The following is a 20,159-nucleotide window of genomic DNA, read 5'->3' on the forward strand; positions in this document are numbered from 1 at the left end:
CGAGATACATCTGAATGCTGGATTTCGCAGCCAGTGACTTCGACGTCAACTTTTCTGCAAAGAGTGCGGTCTTTAAGCTGATGCCGGATAGTTTCGGTTAACGACGAAGTACCGAGTGTTGTGCGGCTGCGTTCACGCGCTCGGTGTTTATCGAAGCAAACGCAGCGACGTTCGTGCGTGTTTTCTTAGTCACCCGCTGAAGACTTGTCTGTGTTTATCCTCGCCCGGTACTTACCCACCGTTTATCCTATATACTGCAGCGAGCTCCTGAATACGTGCTACCAAGAAGGAACGCCGGCTGTACTGAGCGGGCTGAACGATATACGAAACTTTTGCTCACTCTTGACGAAACTTCGGACGCAACGCAAGCTGTTAATACCTTCTCGTATTTTCTTTTTGCGTTAGACACCTGTTGCTGTGCGCGTTATTGTTACTAAACGTAACTAGAAGCAGTCACTCTGCTGAACTCCACGAGGACTGCGAAGAGGAACATCGCCGTTACGCATACCTCCACGATATACGTGATTACGCCTGGATACCTCGCTTATCTGCAGGCACAGTTGCCGCGCTGACCGGAAGGCCTCAACGAGTGGTCGACATCGGAATGTGAAAGGCGCGACCGATCCGGAGCGCGGCTTCATGCTCATACACACCGGCGGAAACGGCGTCGAAACACTGTTAAACGAGGTAAGCTTGTTTTATTGCTGATAGCAGCACGCGCTTTGCGCTCGCGTGAGGCAGTTAACATGTGGCTGGCTTTCTGGTCGGTTTTCACCTCCGCTCCAACTCTTTGCTTTTCGCTTCTATGATTTTGTTCCCCAATTCCACCTTCCCCGTGCACTGCTGTTGAGCTGGCCTCCGCGAGAGAGATGGTGACGATGACGATTACGCTCCTGGGTAGATTAGCGGCTACACCCACTCAGAGGGGATCGGCCAAGGTGGGGCGGATCATATATGGTCTTAAATTTGAACAGCGAAGCTGCTTACGCTGGCCGTTATTTGTGCGGCCTATATCATGAAAACTATCATCATCAACGGGTATGTGCCACAGAAATTGGGCAAATCCCATTACTCACCTAAACGGATACAAAATAGGGATACAAGAAACAAAGAGAAAGAGAAAGAAAGAAGACAATAATGAGAAACACAGAAGGCCGCCCAGCTGCGCTCTCCCTTCAGGCTTGGCGCGACTAGTGCGAAGGCGATGGCGGCTGCGAGCATAGAGTTTCCTACAATACTTACTAGAGGGAACTTACTAGAGGGAATACTTACTAGTGTCTATGGGAGCTGCAACGCATGACGCTTCAGCCAGAATGGGAACGATGGGTAGTACACAAATTTGTCTAAACTTCGTTCTTTCGGCTCCTTTTGGCTGCGCGTCGCCTGCATCCGCTTTGTCGCAAAACGAAGTTCAGCAAAAGTCAGCAGTTCCACCTCACCACTTTAACTTTTTTAGGCTCACCAAATCAAACCTGGTCACGAAGTTCACAACGGTCCATTCTTTTATCCGAAACGAACGCCAAAACACAGCAATAAACAAAGGCACAAGTATACGTTTGAAGCCGCAAGCACGAAGACTAGGCAAATTTGTGTACTACCCATCATTCCCATGGTAGCTGAACGATCGCAGCGCCAGAATCCCCTCTAGTTAATTTTAGGAAACTCTATGGCTGCGAGAGGAGCCCGAAGCGATGGATGCCCTACGCGCGCCCAGATCTATTAGAGGTGCGAACGCTTGGTTCTGGAGTTTGGACATCCGTGTCGTGACTAAACTAGCTAAAGACTAGCAACGACTTATAGAAGCAACCAGATTAGACTTCAGAATCGCCCAGTTTCAAAGTTTCAAGCCTTGCGCGACCTAGCGCAAGCTTCGCCATTTTTTTGAAATCCTACTAGATGTTACAGTTTCCATTGGAGAGATTAGTTATTAATGAATCCCACTTATAGACTGCTAAATAAACCACGTTGCGTAACCTTTAAAGCAAAAAAAAAAACAAAATCTCAGATATGGCAGCGCATGTTCTCTTTCATCTTTTCCTCTTTTAAGTGTCGTACTCTATCGACGCAAAAAGGTCATGAATGAGCAGTAAGAGAGCACAGTGCGCATAACCACGGAGTTGTAACGAGACCAGCTGCCTTCTCCTCAAAATCAGCTTCGCACTAGCGTGCATTTCGAACCAATGAAATCAACATCTACATGAGACTTCTCGCTTTTTTAAAGGCAAGGATTACACAAAAAATTATGCAAGCGCACACAAACGGCAAACTCACGTGGAACTATTTTCTATACGCTTCGGTTCTAAGCGTGCGTCTTCACTATAGCGAAATTTCGTTATCTTGAACTAACCCTCGAAATAATCATTGAGGATTTCGACGATTTCATATCTCCCTCCCTTTTATAAAAATCAGGCGATGAGGTGAACGTAAGAAGCATCTTGCCAACCGTGTCTATGCCAACGATTCTCACCGAACTGTATTCGTGCGTGTCGCGCGTTATTCTGAATGCCGGGAATAAGCAGTGGCGAGTAGGAGGTGGGCTTCACTTTTTCGTACGTTTGCTGTGCCTGATATTGCGGCTTCTTTCAGCAGCATCACACCGGTGAACTGTACAGAAGTTATGCGCGCGAAATGAACCAAAATGACCTGCTTGCCAACCGAGTTTAAACTCGGAAACAGCCTCACAGATATTCCTTCTCCATTACTCGATTCGTTCCCTCCACTCGTTCAAGGTTTTTTTTCAAATACCCGTTCTGCGCAAACTATTAGGTGTCCAAACCCCACCACCTTCAGTGGGCTTCTTGATATCCACGTAATGGTGCTGCTGCTGCAGGCACCGCGCTTTATTTCGACCAAAAATGTCCACGCGGGCTTTTGCTTGTGAGCGGGATAACCTCCAGGCGCTTGCTGTAAATGTGCGAAATAATGAACTGTTCGTAATAATAATGCCCGTTTTTTTTTTTTTTTTGCGTCCCAAAACCACGGCATGGTTACGAGACACGCCGCAGTGGAGGGCTGCGGAAATTTCGACCATCTGGTGTTCTTTAACGTGCACTGACATCGCACAGTACACGGGTCTCTGGCATTTCGCCTCTATCGAAATGTGACCGCCGCGCCCGGGTTCGAACCCGCGACCGTCGGGTCAGCAGCTGAGTACAGTAACCATTGTACCACCTGTAGGTGGTACAATGAGTGAACTGTACGTAATAACCATGATTTCGTTCCAACCGAGATTTCTATATGCAGGCCAAACTGAACACATAGGTAAGTGAAGCGCATCCCGGAATACGTGAGCCCTGCGCTGAAACCTTAAAAGCAACTCTGTCCGTGTTTTACGTGTCAAAACGAGTGGGGGATGTCGGGAGTAGGGGATATCGAGTGAATTTTGTCCACCTTGGGTTCTTCAGTGTGCACATAAATCTATATAAGTACATGAGTGTTTTTTGCATTTCGTCACCATTAAACAGCGGCAGCCTCTTCCCGGAATCTAAACCGCGCCCTCGAGCGACATCTTCGCTGATAAGCTATGCCACGGTTGATACTGAAACGTTCGGTGTGAAAGAGCCGATAAGAAGAGAGCGGCGTGACGTCACGTGCAATACCGCCTGTTTATATATATACCTGCAACGTTCGCGGGAACTGCGATCACGTTTCGTTTGTACTACACCGTCAATGCAGAAATGTATACAGAAGCCCGCGGCGGCAGGATGCGAAGTCGTTTGCGTGCGCAGTTTCCCGACACAAAACGAAAACGGACACGATCGTCGTCTCTATATTCAGGGCGTGGGCGGGTGCCTCTGTGCGTCGTATACGCATGGAAGCCACAGACGGCACGTCCGCACGCATGTGTTCGCAAACAAACGAACAAACGAAAACTCACAGCCATATTTACGCGAGCCAGAAAAGAAAAAAAACGATGAAATTGTTCAGAAGTCACAGCATATGCACAGCAAATCCATCTAAATGCAAATGCGTAACGTACGGCGCGTCTCATTCGTTCGCTAACGTTCTCTCTCTCTCTCTCTTTGCGTCTTGACGAAATAGCGGATGCCAGTATAGCCTGAACAGAAATCGCAAAACTAAATGCACTTTTCGTCCTAAACGTTAGGAAATCATAAATAAAAGCACCCGCCCCGCATCTTTTCCTTTATTAGACGCCCTGACGTTGAACTTGCAAGACGAAAGCCTGTTTATACAAACGCAGCAGGCAACTGTCGACGTCGTGTAAACCAGCGAAATTTCTGGCGGCGCATGCTGTTTCTTGCGCAAGTGATTGGTGCGTGCGTGCCGTCTTGTTTAGCGTTCCTCCTTCCAGCGCGTCCCATTCATTCTTTTCGCGTTCGCCGCTCTTTATTTACGCAACTCCGTGTATATAGAAGATCGTGTGTCCTCTTTCGTGAACTACGCTCTCTGACATTGAACATTTGGTCAATATAATTATCTGAGGCCTCGTAACATTACGATCGACGTCGTTTGGTTTTTAAATGCGAAGCATTTCTTAGCGAATTTCTGCGAGTTTGAGCGTATCTATCTATCTATCTATCTATCTATCTATCTATCTATCTATCTATCTATCTATCTATCTATCTATCTATCTATCTATCTATCTATCTATCTATCTATCTATCTATCTATCTATCTATCTATCTATCTATCTATCTATCTATCTATCTATCTATCTATCTATCTATCTATCTATCTATCTATCTATCTATCTATCTATCTATCTATCTATCTATCTATCTATCTATCTATCTATCTATCTATCTATCTATCTATCTATCTATCTATCTATCTATCTATCTATCTATCTATCTATCTATCTATCTATCTATCTATCTATCTATCTATCTATCTATCTATCTATCTATCCGCCTACGACTTTGGGCTCTCCTGGCCGTTTCGTCAATAGGATATACACCAAAATTGCTATGGCGTAACGTGACTTTATGACGAACATAAATGACAGGTCATAACATGAAAAGCATGATATCCATCTCATGAACGACATGATTTACATGCCACTGTTTTGGTGCTCTTGCGGCCGTTTCGTTAGTTTGATATACCAAAATTGGTATGGCGGGACAATAGTGTATGACGAACACAAGTGACAGGTCTTAACGTGCAAATCATGACAGGCATATCATGTACAGCATGATTTACATTCCACGCTCATGGTGCGCTCGCGGCCGTTTCGCTAGCTTGATATACACCAAAATTGGTATCACGCGACGTGACTGTGTGGCGAACACAAATAACAGGTGGTAACATGAAAATCACGACACGCATGTCGTGGACAACATTACTTAAGTGCGACACTCATGGCGCACTGGCGGCCGTTTCGCAAGCTTGATATACACCAAAATTGGTATCGCGTGACGTGACTGTGTGGCGAACACAAATAACAGGTGGTAACATGAAAATCATGACACGCATGTCGTGGACAACATTACTTAAGTGCCACACTCATGGAGCGCTGGCGGCCGTTTCGCTAGCTTGATATAGACCTTTTTTTCGTGGGCGCCGCCATATTGCCTAGCGGGTGGCGCCGTCTCTGGTCTGGCAAGCCACTGGCATGTGCGACGCTCCGCGTTTGTATGGAAGGTATGCGTGCGGCTGCAGCTGCAGTCGGTTTTTTTCGTTCTGGCGCGCTGAATTTTGTACCGAGAGATTCGGTCTACGTAGGAAATGGGCCTGTGAGACGTCCTGAAAAGGTTTCATCCGTTGAGAGTCGATGATGTTAATATACGGCGGCACTGTCTGTTGGAAAACCACGCAGATATTTGGACTCGTTCTAGCAGGGCAAGCAAGTTACGCCACTCTTAGGGTACACAATGAATTTTTTTCTTGGACTGTAATCTTTTAGTTTTTTTTTTCATTCAAAGTGTGTTCATGCTGTCGCACCCACTACCGCTCGTACATGCGGTCGTGAGCGAACACACAGTCTGCTTTTCATGGCGCGGCATCTGTTTGTTACTCACAAACAGTTGCCTATCTTGTTTCTAAACTTTTAAGTGGCCGCTTATTACTCGCTCGTTTATTGCCCACCGGTGTGGACGAAGTTAGAGCTGTTTACAGGGAGGTGCTGGTACATAAAAACGATGCTGATGTTCACATGTCGGCGCGCTTCTTTTTCTTTTTTCTTTTAAGAGTCGTGATATTTGATTGGATTTTGGCGGCGATAAGATGAAGATGGTTAGATAGCTTTTTTTTGCCGGTGAGGCACGAAGCGCGCCCGGGCTCGAGCCTTTGATCGGCATCGGATGGGGTTCGCGTTTTTTTTGTCTTTTTTATAACTTCGTATACCAGTTGTACTGTTCTTGCGAAATGCTTGCTGTCGTTCGCAAAGCTAAGCAGCAAAACTGGCAATTCAATAAACACTAGACAAGCGTAACAACGTGGTTCTTGTATCGCGCTTAGAAGAGAATTAACTATGCTGTATGTTATTGCGCCACTTGTCGGACACGGTCCTTGACCACGAAAAATTTGTCTTCCTGAGGAAGTTGTTCTACATACGAAAAGACAGAATCTTTCTTGTATTTTTTTACTATTTGGCTTTCATATCCCTAATCGTATGCGATACACCCTGCTGTCTTACGGAAGTTGCAACCTCACGACAAAGATCTCGCCAGGTCCTTTTTTTTAGAATAACAGAGAGCTGAGCTAGTTGGTAAGTATTCATTCTAAAAAGACAGGGCGTGCAAACACGGACACAATAAAGAAGTCAGGACACCACAAACGCCTTTTTTTTTGTAGTGTTCATTGAATGTTCAAGTTTTACAAAGGCTGGTACGGAGCAATAATTAAATGCATGATGCCGGTTACCCCGCTGCGAAGTGAGGGATTTCTCGTCTGTGCTAATACCGGTATACATCAACTGCAGAGATCACCGTGTTGAGCCGAGCTACGAAGCTAATTGTTAGATCAAACACATCATATTAAAATATAATAATAAAACGAAGCGAAACAACTCAGGTGGCTACTCGAGGGGTACTTAGATGTTTTGCACTTTAGCGGACAGGACCGTACTTGACCACTTATGTTTGTTCGCACATCTGGCCATATTCGATTGACGTTTGACTACGTGGAACACTGGGAATTCCGGATATATTGCGGCACTTGCCGATTTAGGACCTGTATCATAACACAAACGATGTACCTTGAAGAGTGCGCACAAACGCAAACACTCCGCGTTTGTTGATCCACGTCGCATACTTATTCAAACAGCAGTTGGGTGATTCCACGTAAGATCGAACAAACGATGGCTGGTCGACCTCTCAAATTTATTTGAAAATTTTATATTTTGTTGCCTGATGAGTGGAAAGAAGAGATCCCCAATTTGTTTTGCCGCCAAAAATTTTTTCGAACCACAGGAAATCAATAATGACGAAGAGGTGGAGTGGAGCGCTCATCCGCTCTGCTGTTTTGGCCAACTTTCGTTATGAATTGCACAAAATATATTAAAGTTAGGTAGCTGAAATTTATTTGCCTAAATATATGCGTGTTTTTGCTTCTGCTCAGGTATTTTTAGTTTTTATGTGTAGTGTAGATGTTTTTATAAAAAACCTCAAAAATGGCCCAATTGGCAAAATTTTCTTTACTTTGAAGGTCTTTATCTCAAAAAAGCCTTGTAGCAGAGCGACAAAAATTCTGCATTACGTTCTTCGCATGCTTATCTACCAAACTGCCAAATCTTGTATTTATATAACTTTTCAGTAAAGAGATATGATCGGGCTAACTTCAAGAAAACACCGAACAATGAAAACTTCTGATGACAATTAAAAAAAAACCCATTTTTTAAATTTCTTAAACTTTGTCCACTTATTCTCCTCCACATCAGCTTTGACAATCATTAAAAACATGTTGCATAATGTCGTTGCACTAATAGTTACGGCCCCTCCAATGAGACCCTTTGGCAAGGATGGGCAATTCCGACTTCTTGCCCAGCAAGTGTATAAAATGCAGGCAGGATTGAATTTCTTTTTATTAAAAGGTCAGCAGGTACCTAAAAAGGTGTCGCTGGTACTGAAGACGTAAATTTTGAAATTATTTGGTCACTGCAGCGGCCACGAGATCGGAGCTACCGAGTAGGCGCGCGCGCACCCGAGATGCTCGTTGTAAGAGACGGCGCAGTGAGAGCCCGTTCTCGCGCCCTCAGACCGATTGAGTTCGAAACAGCAACACCTCTCGGGTGACTTGAACGCACGTGCACTGGAGCTTCGCTACTCTATCCGTCCTCTGTTCGCATCTCAGCTAGGCGCTGATAACACGGCGGAGATGGAAGCAAGATGAAAACTCTATAAGGGAGCTATATGAGCGCTCGCTTCACGCACGCTGCTGCCACAGAAACTGCGCTGCGCCAGTTGCGATCAGTGGAAAGCATGAGCGTGGCGCTCCAGTGGCAAAGCAAAATATGAATTGTCAAAGGAAAGAAAAGCAAAACTATCGGTAACCGGATGCGCTTGTCTATATTAGATGTCGGCAGCAGACGGCGTGAACTGGCCGCGCGTTCGGTGCGCTGTTCACACTTCATTCGGCGCGGATAGTTCTTGTGCTTTGCTCTTACTCTACTCCTCCTGTGCGTCTCATGACGAGAAAGTATAGCTCTGAAGAGTCTATTGTGGAGACTACCTTTCGAAGCACAAGAAGCTTAAAGGAGTACTGACACGAATTTTAAAAAAATTCGGACTGTTGCTCTAAATAAAAATACTGGTGTCGAGATACCTAAAACGACTATTGTCGTGCGTGGGGATGCATCCTATATATTTTAATTAGCGCCACCTTAAAAAGACACTTACGGTTTCGATATCGAGGGGGTGGCTTCTCAGTGTCGTTTCATAGCAGTGTGACGTCACGGAGATACAGAAATTCGCGACGTACTAGCGGGAAATCCGTCATCTGCTCGTGGTGCAATAGACAACGATGAGTGAATTGTCGTCCAGTGACCCTGACAGTGATTTCTACGATTTAGGCTGCATGCAGGACGCAGAACTCGCGAACTCGGAGGAGCTGTCTTGACTTGTCGGGATAATGTCCTTGCAGTGTGGCTGGCTTGCATATGCTCAGCGACGAAAACTTCAAAGTCAAATTAAAATATTTTATACGTGTTCTCCGACTCCAGTGTGTGGACAGCGTGGACACTGCATACCAACGAAGCAAAAAATGCCCCTTTTGCGATGTCTCAAAATCGTGTCAGTACTCCTTTAATTATTGCAAAGAAGCCAAAATTTCGCAGAGTTACCGACCTAGACATAAATGCTTTGAAGGAACGTTTAACGCCCGAAAGATCAGTGACTGTCAGTGAGACGGACTACTTGTGCTACGCGTGCTTTTGCTACCACTGCAATGAAAGATCTTCACGGAACGCACAGTTTGACGATGACATTCTTATGCCCCCTGAAAATGAAATCGACGCAATTAACCAGATCACTGCGACTACCGGTGCACGTGCGTTCAAGTCACCCGAGAGGTGTTGCTGTTTCGAACTCAATCGGTCTGAGGACGCGAAAACGAGCTCTCACTGCGCCGTCTCTTACAACGAGCATCTCGGGTGCGCGCGCGCCTGGTCGATAGCCCCGCGCTCGTGGCCGCTGCAGTGACCAAATATTATCAAAATTAACGTCTTCAGTGCCGGCGACACCTTTTTAGGTACCTGCTGGCCTTTTAATAAAAAGAAATTCAATCCTTTTTCAAAATTGGCTAGCGCGAAAATCGACAAGGACTAAGAAGGAACACTGATGTACAGGACAGGCGCTAGTGTTCATCAGTGTTCCTTCTTAGTCCTTGTCGGTTTTCGCGCTAGCCAATTTTGAAGATTATGAACCAAGTAGCCCAACAACGTATACTATTAAAAATTCAATCCTGCCTGCATTTTATAGACTTGCTGGGCAAGAAGTCGGAATTGCCCATCCTTGCCAAAAGGTCTCATTGGAGGGGCCGTAACTATTAGTGCAACGACATTATGCAACATGTTTTTAATGATTGTGAAAGCTTATGTGGAGGAGAATAAGTGGACGAAGTTTAAGAAATTTAAAAAATGGGGTTTTTTTTTAATTGTCGTCAGAAGTTTTCATTGTTCGGTGTTTTCTTGAAGTTAGCCCGATCTTACCTCTTTACTGAAAAGTTATATAAATACAAGATTTGGCAGTTTGGTAGATAAGCATGCGAAGAACGTAATGCAGAATTTTTGTCGCTCTGCTACAAGGCTTTTTTGAGATAAAGACCTTCAAAGTAAAGAAAATTTTGCCGATTGGGCCATATTTGAGGTTTTTTATAAAAACATCTACACTACACATAAAAACTAAAAATACCTGAGCAGAAGCAAAAACATGCATATATTTAGGTAAATAAATTTCAGCTACCTAACTTTAATATATTTTGTGCAATTCATAACGAAATTTGGCCAAAACAGCAGAGTGGATGAGCGCTCCACTCCACCTCTTCGTCATTATTGATTTCCTGTGGTTCGAAAAAATTTTTGGCGGCAAAACAAATTGGGGATCTCTTCTTTCCACTCATCAGGCAATAATATATAAAATTTTCAAATAAATTTGAGAGGTCGACCAGCCATCGTTTGTTCGATCTTACGTGGAATCACCCAGTTTCCTTTTTTTTCTAGTCGTTAGAACAACCAAAAACGGCACAGTGGTTTTCTGTTGACCTTTCGCTGGCTGACATCGCAATAAAAGAAAACAAAATCTGCAGGTCGACCTAAAACACGCAAAAATTGTTCGAAAACGCCACTCATCCAAGCACCAGCCCACACACTCCGCGCCGTCGCGCACAAGCCAGAAAGGAGGAAAGTGCTGGTTGCCAGTCCGGTCCTCCTCGCCCGTTGCAACGGTCTATACACCAAAACTGGTATCACGCGACGTGACTGTGACGAACACAAATAAGGTGGTAACATGAAAATCATGACACGCATGTCATGCACAGTACGACTTACGTGCCACGCTCATGGTGCGATGGCGGCCGTTCCGCCAGATTGATATACAACAAAATTGGTATCGCGCGACGTGATTGTGTGGCGAACACAAATAACAGGTGGTAACATGAAAATCATGACACGCATGTCGTGCACAACATTACTTAAGTGCCACACTCATGGAGCGCTGGCGGCCGTTTCGCTAGCTTGATATACACCAAAATTGGTATCGCGCGACGTGACTGTGTGACGAACACAAATAACAGGTGGTAACATGAAAATCATGACACGCATGTCACGCACAGTATGACTTACGTGCCACGCTCATGGTGCGCTGCCGGCCGTTTCGCTAGCTTGATATACACCAAAATTGGTATCGCGTGACGTGACTGTGTGACCAACATAAATAACAGATGGTAACACGAAAATCATGACATGCATGTCATGTAGGGTATGATTTAGATGCCACGCTCATGGTGCACTCCCGGCCATTTTGTTTACTGGATATATTTCTGCGATGGCATATGACCTCGTCTCATTTTTGCCTTTGACGACATTTACTACTGCGTGTGAATGTCGCAGTGAATGTCGTTGTCTAGTGGTTATGCTGCTTGACTGCTGACCCGAATGTCGCAAGATCGAATCACGGCCGCGGAGGTCGCACTTCGACGGAGGCGAAATGCTAGAGGCCAGTGCGTTTAGATTCAGGTGCACGTTAAAGAACCCCAGGAAGTAAAAATTTTCCGGAGCCCTCCACTGCGGTGTCAGCAGTAATCATGTCGTGGTTTTGGGACGTATATATATAAAACCCCAACAATTGTTATAATGTCGCGCTTTCGTAGTGAATGCGGAGCAATAAACCTTTCAGCTCACGCGGTGTGCTCGTCCTTTGCTGCCACGTGACCGAGCGGTTAAGCTTTCACTCGCTCTCTCGAAAAATTAAGAAACTATTTCATGCCATCTGACGCATTGTCTCTTGACTTAAAATTGAAACGAAACTGCATTTCTTTTTTTCTGAAACATAGAAATGAAGTACCTCACTCACGGACATTCTGCATCCAATTTCTCAGTGGCGACTTACTCAAATAAACTATAGAGGAAACAAAATCAAGAAGCACGTCACTTAGCGGCGGCGACGGCTGTACTACTAAAAAAAAAAACACGAGGAGAAATGGTGATGACATTAAGGTAACTTATTTCTGTGCACAAGTTTCAGATCATAGAGGCTTGTAGTTATGGGCAGCAAACTGGTTGACCCTCTCAGAACGTGCCCATAATAAGCGGCGCGGCTTGCATGAAAGTAGCCCTTAACTAGTATTTTACCCGTTGTATAGCTATAGGTACCGAAAACTCCGGTCTATTCAATCCACTGTAAATCTATCCCTTAGGGAGTGCAGTCTTTTTTTTTTTTTAGCTTCGTGCGCTGGGAAGAGCCACGCGTCTAGCATACGGCCCCCGTGTCCGTGGCCTTGGAACATTAAAAGCGCGCCTGACTGTGACTTTTTTCTCATGGCGTTTTTTTTTTCCTCTTTCTCCCTTCGATAATAACACAAATATCTTATCTGAGTGCTTTACTACATGTAGACAGTTGGAGCACGACTCCGTGAGGTCAACATGGAGCACTGCGACAACAAATGCTCTTCTGGTTACAGAGCTCAGCTGCTGACCTGAAGGTCGCGGGTTCGATCCCGGCCGCGGCGGCCGCATTTCGATGGAGGCGGAATGCTAGAGGCCCGTGTACTATGCGATGTCAGTGCACGTTAAAGAACACCAAATGGTCGAAATTTCCGGAGCCCTGCACTACGGCGTCTGACATAATCATATCGTGGTTCTGGCACATAAAGCACCAGACATTATTATTATCAAATGCTCTTGTTAGCTCTCTTGGGCACATAAAACACCAGACATTATTATTATCAAATGCTCTTGTTAGCTCTCTTGTAGTGTTTAACTTTCTCAAGCTGCCAGGTTTGTTCTTAGTCGGGCGATATTATTATCGTTATTTATTTTTATTATCACTGCGCAGAAAGGCGCTGCAGTCGCCATTTTTAGCGACAAGAATTGCTTGCCCTTCATTTGAGTAACGCAAAAAAAAAGTCACAGTTGCGCCGCAACGGCGAAGCAATGAACGCGATAGCAATAAATTGGAATGTAACGCGAAGAACGGAAAGCAGCTCGAAATTGCCAGCGCGTCGCTCGAACCCAAAGGACGCACGAAAAGAACGCATACAGGACGAGCGCAAACTAATTCGTCACAGCTCGACACTTGAGCGCACTGCTCAAACATAAAGCAGGACGCACGAAACGAACGAACAGGTACACACAAGACGAACGCGAACTAATTGTCACAATCGTTACTTATTTCTGTTTGAACAGCGCACTCCTTTCGCAAACGCGGCCGCTGCAGCGAGCGCAGTAACCTTCGTGCCCCCCGCTCCACCCTAGAGGCCGCCCCTTCTTTCCTAGAGATAAGCGCACGAAGGCGACCACGCCCTGTAGGGCGAACAGCAACGGCGTTCGCAGGAGCGGCAGGAGCGGGGCGACGATGTTTAAAGCGCGCCACGCGCATACGTCGCGCCATCTATGTGTTCACTAAGAAAGCATGCTGAAGTAGGTGGTGTATATAAATAGCTCGCCGTTAGCAGGCTGTAAGACGTTGCTGTTCGTGGCCTAACGTCTAACGCCGCGCGCTGGCAAGCGAGAGGTCGCACGTTCGAGTCCGCGCGTCGGAAAGTTTTTCTGAATTACTTTTCTTTGTGGTTTTTATACATATATATATATATATATATATATATATATATATATATATTCATTCACCGTATATATATATATATATATATATATATATATATATATATACGATGAATGACGGCGGCCACCGATGGCAAAAATCAGCCGAGGCTGTCCATATAATTGCTATCGCAATAAAAGAAACTTGTGGCACTTGAGCGTCGTAGGGAGTTACACCATGCAGAAAATGTAGGATGAATTCACCAACTACTAGGCCGATCCCCTCCATTGGGTATGTGCCATGAGGGGAGGACAACAACAGCAGCAATAGTGACCAGCGTGGTCCCTGCGCGCGCTCGGTGCATGCGCACGAAGGCCGCCAATTCCGCAAACGGTACACTCACCCGGCTGTTCAGCGCGGGCGCTACGTGATGCCCGGTACTGTGTTACTTGTGTACGCGACTGCTCCACATCTTTGAGTTTCTTTTTGTTCCTTCTTTGCGTGTTCTGTCATGCGAGTGTTCGTTAGCCGCTAGAAGGCGCCTCCTGCTTGTTTATGGTAGAGTTACTGTATATGCTACCTTTGGGTAAAGTTAGCATATACAGTAACTCTAGTTTATGGGCTGCTGAGATCGGCGAGCCTCCCTTCGCCGCGGGCCGCCGGGGCAGAATAAAGGAGGCAGCCCCGCTTTACTGCGCTATGCTGTTTCGAACGCAAGAGGATGAGCACGGCTTTGAATTGCTCGAGACAACACCAGTGTCGCTGGCACAGGGGGTGAAACGCGACTCTTTGCGCCTTTGTGCCCGGCTCGGCATTCGACACCAAGTTTCCTCGAATGCGTGGAATTGGGCCCTCGCCAGCTGCCCAGACCACGACCATCTGACTTCGTGGAACCATTTGTGCGCGCGTGTGTGTGTGTATGTGTGCGTGTTTGTGTCAACGTGCGCGTTTGTGTGCTCGGACCTGTAGCCGTAAAAACGAGAGCAAAAAAAAAAAAAAAGGAAAGCGCGGGAAGGCGTGCGATTTGAGCGGTTGTGCGTTGTTAGCGGCAGTGTTGTACACGTTCCTCTAAAACAGGAACGAAGGCTCGTTCCTCGTTCCTTCCCAATCTTGGAACGAGTTCCCGTTACAAGTTCCTTCAATGCGAAAGGAACGCGTTCCAGTTACTTTTCGAAAATTGGAACGTGTCGTTACCAGGGGCGTAACCAGAAATTTTTTTCGGGGGGGGGGGGGGTTCAACCATACTGTATGTATGTTCGTTCGTGCGTTTGTATGTGCGCGTGTATATATACGCAAGCAAAACTGAAAAATTTCGGGGGGGTGGGTTTGACCCCCCCCCCCCCTGGCTACGCCCCTGGTCGTTACTTTGGCGTTACATTTAAATTTTTAATCAAAATATAGTTCCGGATATAACCCCGAGGCGAAATAAGGGGAGCAATTTAAAGCTAAAATCGAGCTACATATATTTTACTAATTTGACATCGCCGGCAGTAGGTTATATGTAGATGAAATGAATCTAAAGAAACGCTCCTAGACGAATTTTTTAGAGATCACCGGCCATCACCGGCCATGCTACAGACATGTCTAACTGCAACTTTCGTGCTCATCTATTACAAGTTCAACACCTGGGGCACTATCCACCTCAGTCTTTAAATGCGCCGTCATAATACTGCGCTTCAGATATTCAAACAGAAATTCCCACACATGCACCAATATAAATAAGTTTCTTGCACAGGAAACCACATCGAAAAGAATAACACATAGTCGTTTAATGGGTGCTGACTCAATACCACAGTGTGAGAAGAAAATAATGTCCATGATACATATTCGCAACTTAGTAAATCCCTTGTTCGCACTCAGCGTGTTGGTATCCGACTGAGAAACCTGTTTTCTCGTCAGTACTTCGTTGGCAATGTTGAAGAGCCATTCCATCAAGTGCTTGTACACAGATAGGGACAGGACAACCATGGTCGTAGGGACGAGGGCAGGCTCAGCGGACGCATCAAGAATGTAGCGCTGGATGTACGCGTATCGTTTATTGCATGACAGACGTTATCGGTGCGGCGGCTGTCGAACTGAACTATGATAAAAGTTACCCGTAGGTGCTTCACTTATTTTCTGCGGCCTCTGGCGTTTGTCCCATGCGCGTCAAACACCAGATTAGCGACGATGATTCACGCCGTTCGAAAACTCCGCGAAACCACGCGTAGGCGCCTCGACTACGGTAAGTCGGCTACCCCACTTTTCCCTATGCCGACAGGGCCATGGGGACGCGCAGCAGAACCGCCCGAATACGCAGCCCCCCCCTCCCCTCACACACACACAAACACACACAAAAGCTACTTTCGAGTTGGCAGAACAAAATGTCGCCGAGGTAAAAAAAAAATGCGTGCCCTTTCCTGGCGGCAGCCTTACCATGAGGTTCGATGATTCTCGAATGCCAAGTAGAAGTTCTCCAAGGTGAGTGTATACACTCAAGAACGGCCCGTGATTGCTGTAAAACTGGCTCAGACAAAAAGAAAAAGAAATCCGCTGTTCCTCCCGCGCGTGGTCGGTCTTGACATCGCGTGCTTCCCTGCGCCCCAGGCGGGCGCCTTAAAGTGAAAACCAAGATGCAGCATGTCAAGTGACAGGTCGGTAGATTCTTGCGCCTCACGCGGTCGCCCATCCACCCCGTTCTACATGATGTGCGGGCGCCTGTTCAATGCCGAGGAACGTTTACAAAAGGAAGGCCGTTCCCTATGCCGTTCCTGTATACATAAACGTAACGAGTTACCGTTACAGTTCCACCGATCCTCGATGGAACGGCGGCGTTCCTCCGTTCCTCCAAAAAGGAACTAGTTCCTGGAACGTCGTTCCTTGGAATGCCGTTCCGTACAACACTGGTTAGCGGTGAAATTAGAGCGGTTGTGCGTTGTTAGCGGTGCGATTTGAGCGAATATGCGTATGAGACTTTGTGTTATGAGTTCTGGATTGTAAATAAGTTTTTGATAATTAAATGTAAACTTCTTTTTTCATTTTAACCGTGCTTTGCGTTTTCTATTGTATTTCATTTTACGGCCCAGTCATCCTGACGCTAACACTTGTTTCTCTTCGTTTTGTTTTGCGCTACTACAGCTTAATTAACCAGCATTCAGGCGGTACCGTATCGACAGCTAGATGCACTGCTTACAAAATATACTGCCAGCACTGAAGTGTCAGCATGTCCCAGGGGGACATGGGCGGCGTTTATGGTTTCGTCAGCGACGTGACATTATGTCGTGGCCGGTGTTTTCAATGTCCGGTTCTCAGCTGTCCTCGTAGCCGCACATGCATGATGTAAACTGACCAATCGATGGATTGATTGCGCTCGTGTCTTTTCTTGTGATCGCCTGATATTGGAAACACACACAAAGACAGATAAGGAAACGAGGACATCTTTGTGTTTCCTTTTTCTTTTTATATCGCATACCACACCAGATATGCAAGACCACATATAGCCCAACGTTTTGCCCTTCTTACCTGTACTTACGGATGGTGTCTTTCATTTTATTTAAAAAAAAACAGCGCAGCTTGCACTAGTGACGCAAGGCTGGAAGCAACAGCGGAACTGGACGCCCTTCCTTGTTTCTCTTCATTGTTCTCTTTCTTCCTTCCTCTCTTTCTTCCTATTTGTCTCTGTTTTTTTTTTTCTTTTTTTCTCTGGTTCTTTTTATTTATCTCTCTATCTAGCTCTGCCTTTTTTTCTTTCTTCCCTTTCTCTCCCTCGCTTCCTCTCTCTTTCTTTGTTTCTCTCTTTCTTTTTCTTGTCTTTCTGTCTTGCTCTCTGTTTTTTTATGTTTTTTGTTTGTTTTTATGTCTTTGTATGTTTTTTCTCTTCCCTTTCTCTCTCTCTACTGGTGTATTTGTCTCTTTGGCTTTCTTTCTATCTCTTTCTTCCTCTCTCTCTGCGCTCGTTCTCTCGCGCATCCGAGTTATTGCATCCCACGCCGGACAAATCGACGCAGAGCGAGAATGCACTCCGGGAACACGTGTTCGGGGAGCGAAGCAGAAGAGCACGAAGAGAGCGCGCGTAGTTCATGATGATGCTGGTTTTTAATCCCGCTGTTAAAAATTAGGAGGGTGGGTGGAGGACGAGCTAGGGGTGGTGGCTGTCACTGCACTCAAGATCATGCGTGCCTTTAATATAATCCGTCCTTTCTGAATACTTTTGAAAAGCGTGAGCTATAGGAGCGGGAATTCCTACAAACTGCATTTTAGTGAGGTAAAACCATATAAGACCAACAGATGTCGTAAACAGAAAGCGTGTCACTGATCCCGTTAATCGGGTTGGCAATCGCCGGGCGGAATCCAAGGGCGGACGTATCGGCCCTCCGAAACGCACCACGATAGCGCGGACAATTTAGAGTTGGTCCTATGGTGCGCCAGCGAACGCCGGTTGTGGTCCAAAGACCGAGTCAGAGCCGAGCGTCGATAACACAAACGAAAACGAAATATATTCTCAGTTAAGGCAATACAAATATCACAAACACGTGCACACTCGGCTGGTACCAGTTACAACTTCACAGTATAATTCAGATGGTGTTTACACAACGGGAGCTGAACAAACAGATCACACGCTACAAATGCAATCGCATACATTGCAACTACTCAAGGACAGTTAAAGTCCCGAACGTAAACGGCGTATCCAGTCCACAATTCTTGGACGGTAATCGAATGCTTCTCTTCTAGGAAACACTCACGCCAGCTCCAGCGTTGATCGTCGCAGCTCAACCGTCGTCGTAACTTGTCACGGCTCACACGGCGTCGTCATCCAATTCTTCCAAATTGACGATCGACTGACCGCACACCATCATAAGCACGTCTTCTTTGGCTAACGGAGCCACACTCAGCTTACTTCACAATCACCGGGCCGACTGACTCACTCACTCCTTCACTTCTTCACTGACTGTCTGGTCGTCGTTTTTCACGCTGTTATCCCTTCTCCCCCGGTTTCTAGAATCGTCGGGAGGGTTCTTCGGCGTGCAGTACAGCCAAGGCCACAGGCGTGCGCAGGGTTCCCCATTAGGAGGGCCAAAGGTTCATCGCAGCGCCCCCCGCACCCTACTAAGTCAATGTATGGGGAATATTTTGCGCCCCCCTCCCTCTTAGGTGACTAGAAGGGTCAATGTACAGGTCGGATTTTGCGCCCCCCCCTCTTAGATGGTTAGGGGGGGCGGCCGCCCCCCCTGCCCCCCTGTGCGCACGCCTATGGCCAAGGCTAAGGATAGTTCGAGATTTCTCTCGCCGGTTCTACTTGCGGCGGCGTCGCTCGGTGATGCGTCCCCCCTTCCTTCTAGAAACATCCTGGCTTTGCCGGGCGTTTGATCGGGTCGTCTGTGTCTGGCTCGAGTGGGTGAAGAGGATGCGGCGCGTCGGCGTGTTTTGATACTTGTTTTTTCGTCGTTCGCGCTTCTTGGGCGAGCGGCTCGCGCCGTTCTACCCTACTGCTGTTTGAAAGCGGCCGCGCGCGCGCTTTATAACGGGCTCGTTTGTGACAAAGCGTAATGGCGAAATGAAATTCTTTCTTACTTGAAACGGTGTGTAAATCGAGGAGGCTGACATCACGTTTGTCTGCAATTCTCCACGTACTCGCAATGAAAGACAATGAAACGTATAAGGGAATGAAGATACCGCCGTTACGTGCAACTCATCATTGGAGAACGATAACTATGACGTCTACTCTTTAAGTCTTCAGTTTCCTCTGCACCGCGTAACACTCAACAAGGAATTAGCAGCAAAAGCTGGCGGCGAGTGTTTGCGTAGAGTACGCCTATTCGACGCATTTATTTCAGGAATCAAACACCCCCTTCACCCCTTTGCTTCCACGCTGTGTCCCCTCCCTCTTCCTCGACAGCTCTACAAATTACGCGGCGGTGCAGCTAGCTTTATCGCCGAGAGGGGTAAGAAAATCCACAGACCCGCGATAACGGCAACCGCTTCCTTATCAGCGCACATTGTCGTCGGCACGCGGTCCCTCCTCGATCGTTGCTGCCGTCCTGCGCGTCTGCATAGTAGCGGCGAGGCGATGATTGTACACCACGACCGCGGAGGGCATCCGTATATGTGCGCGTATATGCGGACAAACGGCTGCTCGCTTCGCAGCGCACCTTTCGCGACATACCGCGTGAACGCGCAGGAGAGCAATAAGTGCTCGCATTAGAGGCTGCAGTGTCGACGAACCGACAGGCATGACACGACGTAACGGTAAGCTTCGTTCGCGCTTTCGTTTTATTACGTGGCGGGCCGGTAATTTGCACGCTTAGATGGATTAACGCTAAGCCCCTTGCGCGGAGAGTTTTGTGTACACTCGTAATAACACGCAGTGGTGTTGGAGCTATAGTGCCGCTTGTGGCGCATATGAGCTGTTCGTATTGAACTAGAGCGCGAGCTGTAGTGATTGGACGCGGCTTGGCTATTGATTGAATTAGACGCTGCGTTATGAAGCGGACAAAATGTCAGCTAATAGCTAACCGCTTTTCACACGCA

The 20,159-nt window shown here is 46.7% G+C and overlaps 1 protein-coding gene across 3 annotated transcripts in view; it reads left to right on the plus strand.

The window, feature by feature from the left end:
* The first annotated feature begins 300 nt into the window (after positions 1 to 300).
* Positions 301 to 20,159, plus strand: part of LOC119383201 (phosphatidylinositol 4-phosphate 3-kinase C2 domain-containing subunit alpha) — a 36,029-nt gene continuing 16,170 nt past the window's right edge. For 2 of the 3 annotated variants that reach the window (XR_007415093.1, XM_037651238.2), the window contains exon 1: positions 19,755 to 19,877. Coding sequence is in view for 1 of the 3 variants with exons in the window: in XM_037651238.2 (XP_037507166.1) it covers positions 19,862 to 19,877 (16 nt within the window). In the remaining 2 variants the exon portion in view is untranslated. Of the gene's footprint in view, positions 688 to 19,754; positions 19,878 to 20,159 lie in introns of those variants that run through there. The other variant, XM_037651239.2, reaches the window with a different exon arrangement.

Source organism: Rhipicephalus sanguineus, chromosome 2, assembly GCF_013339695.2.
Source record: "Rhipicephalus sanguineus isolate Rsan-2018 chromosome 2, BIME_Rsan_1.4, whole genome shotgun sequence".
Classification (NCBI taxonomy): Eukaryota; Metazoa; Arthropoda; class Arachnida; order Ixodida; family Ixodidae; genus Rhipicephalus; species Rhipicephalus sanguineus.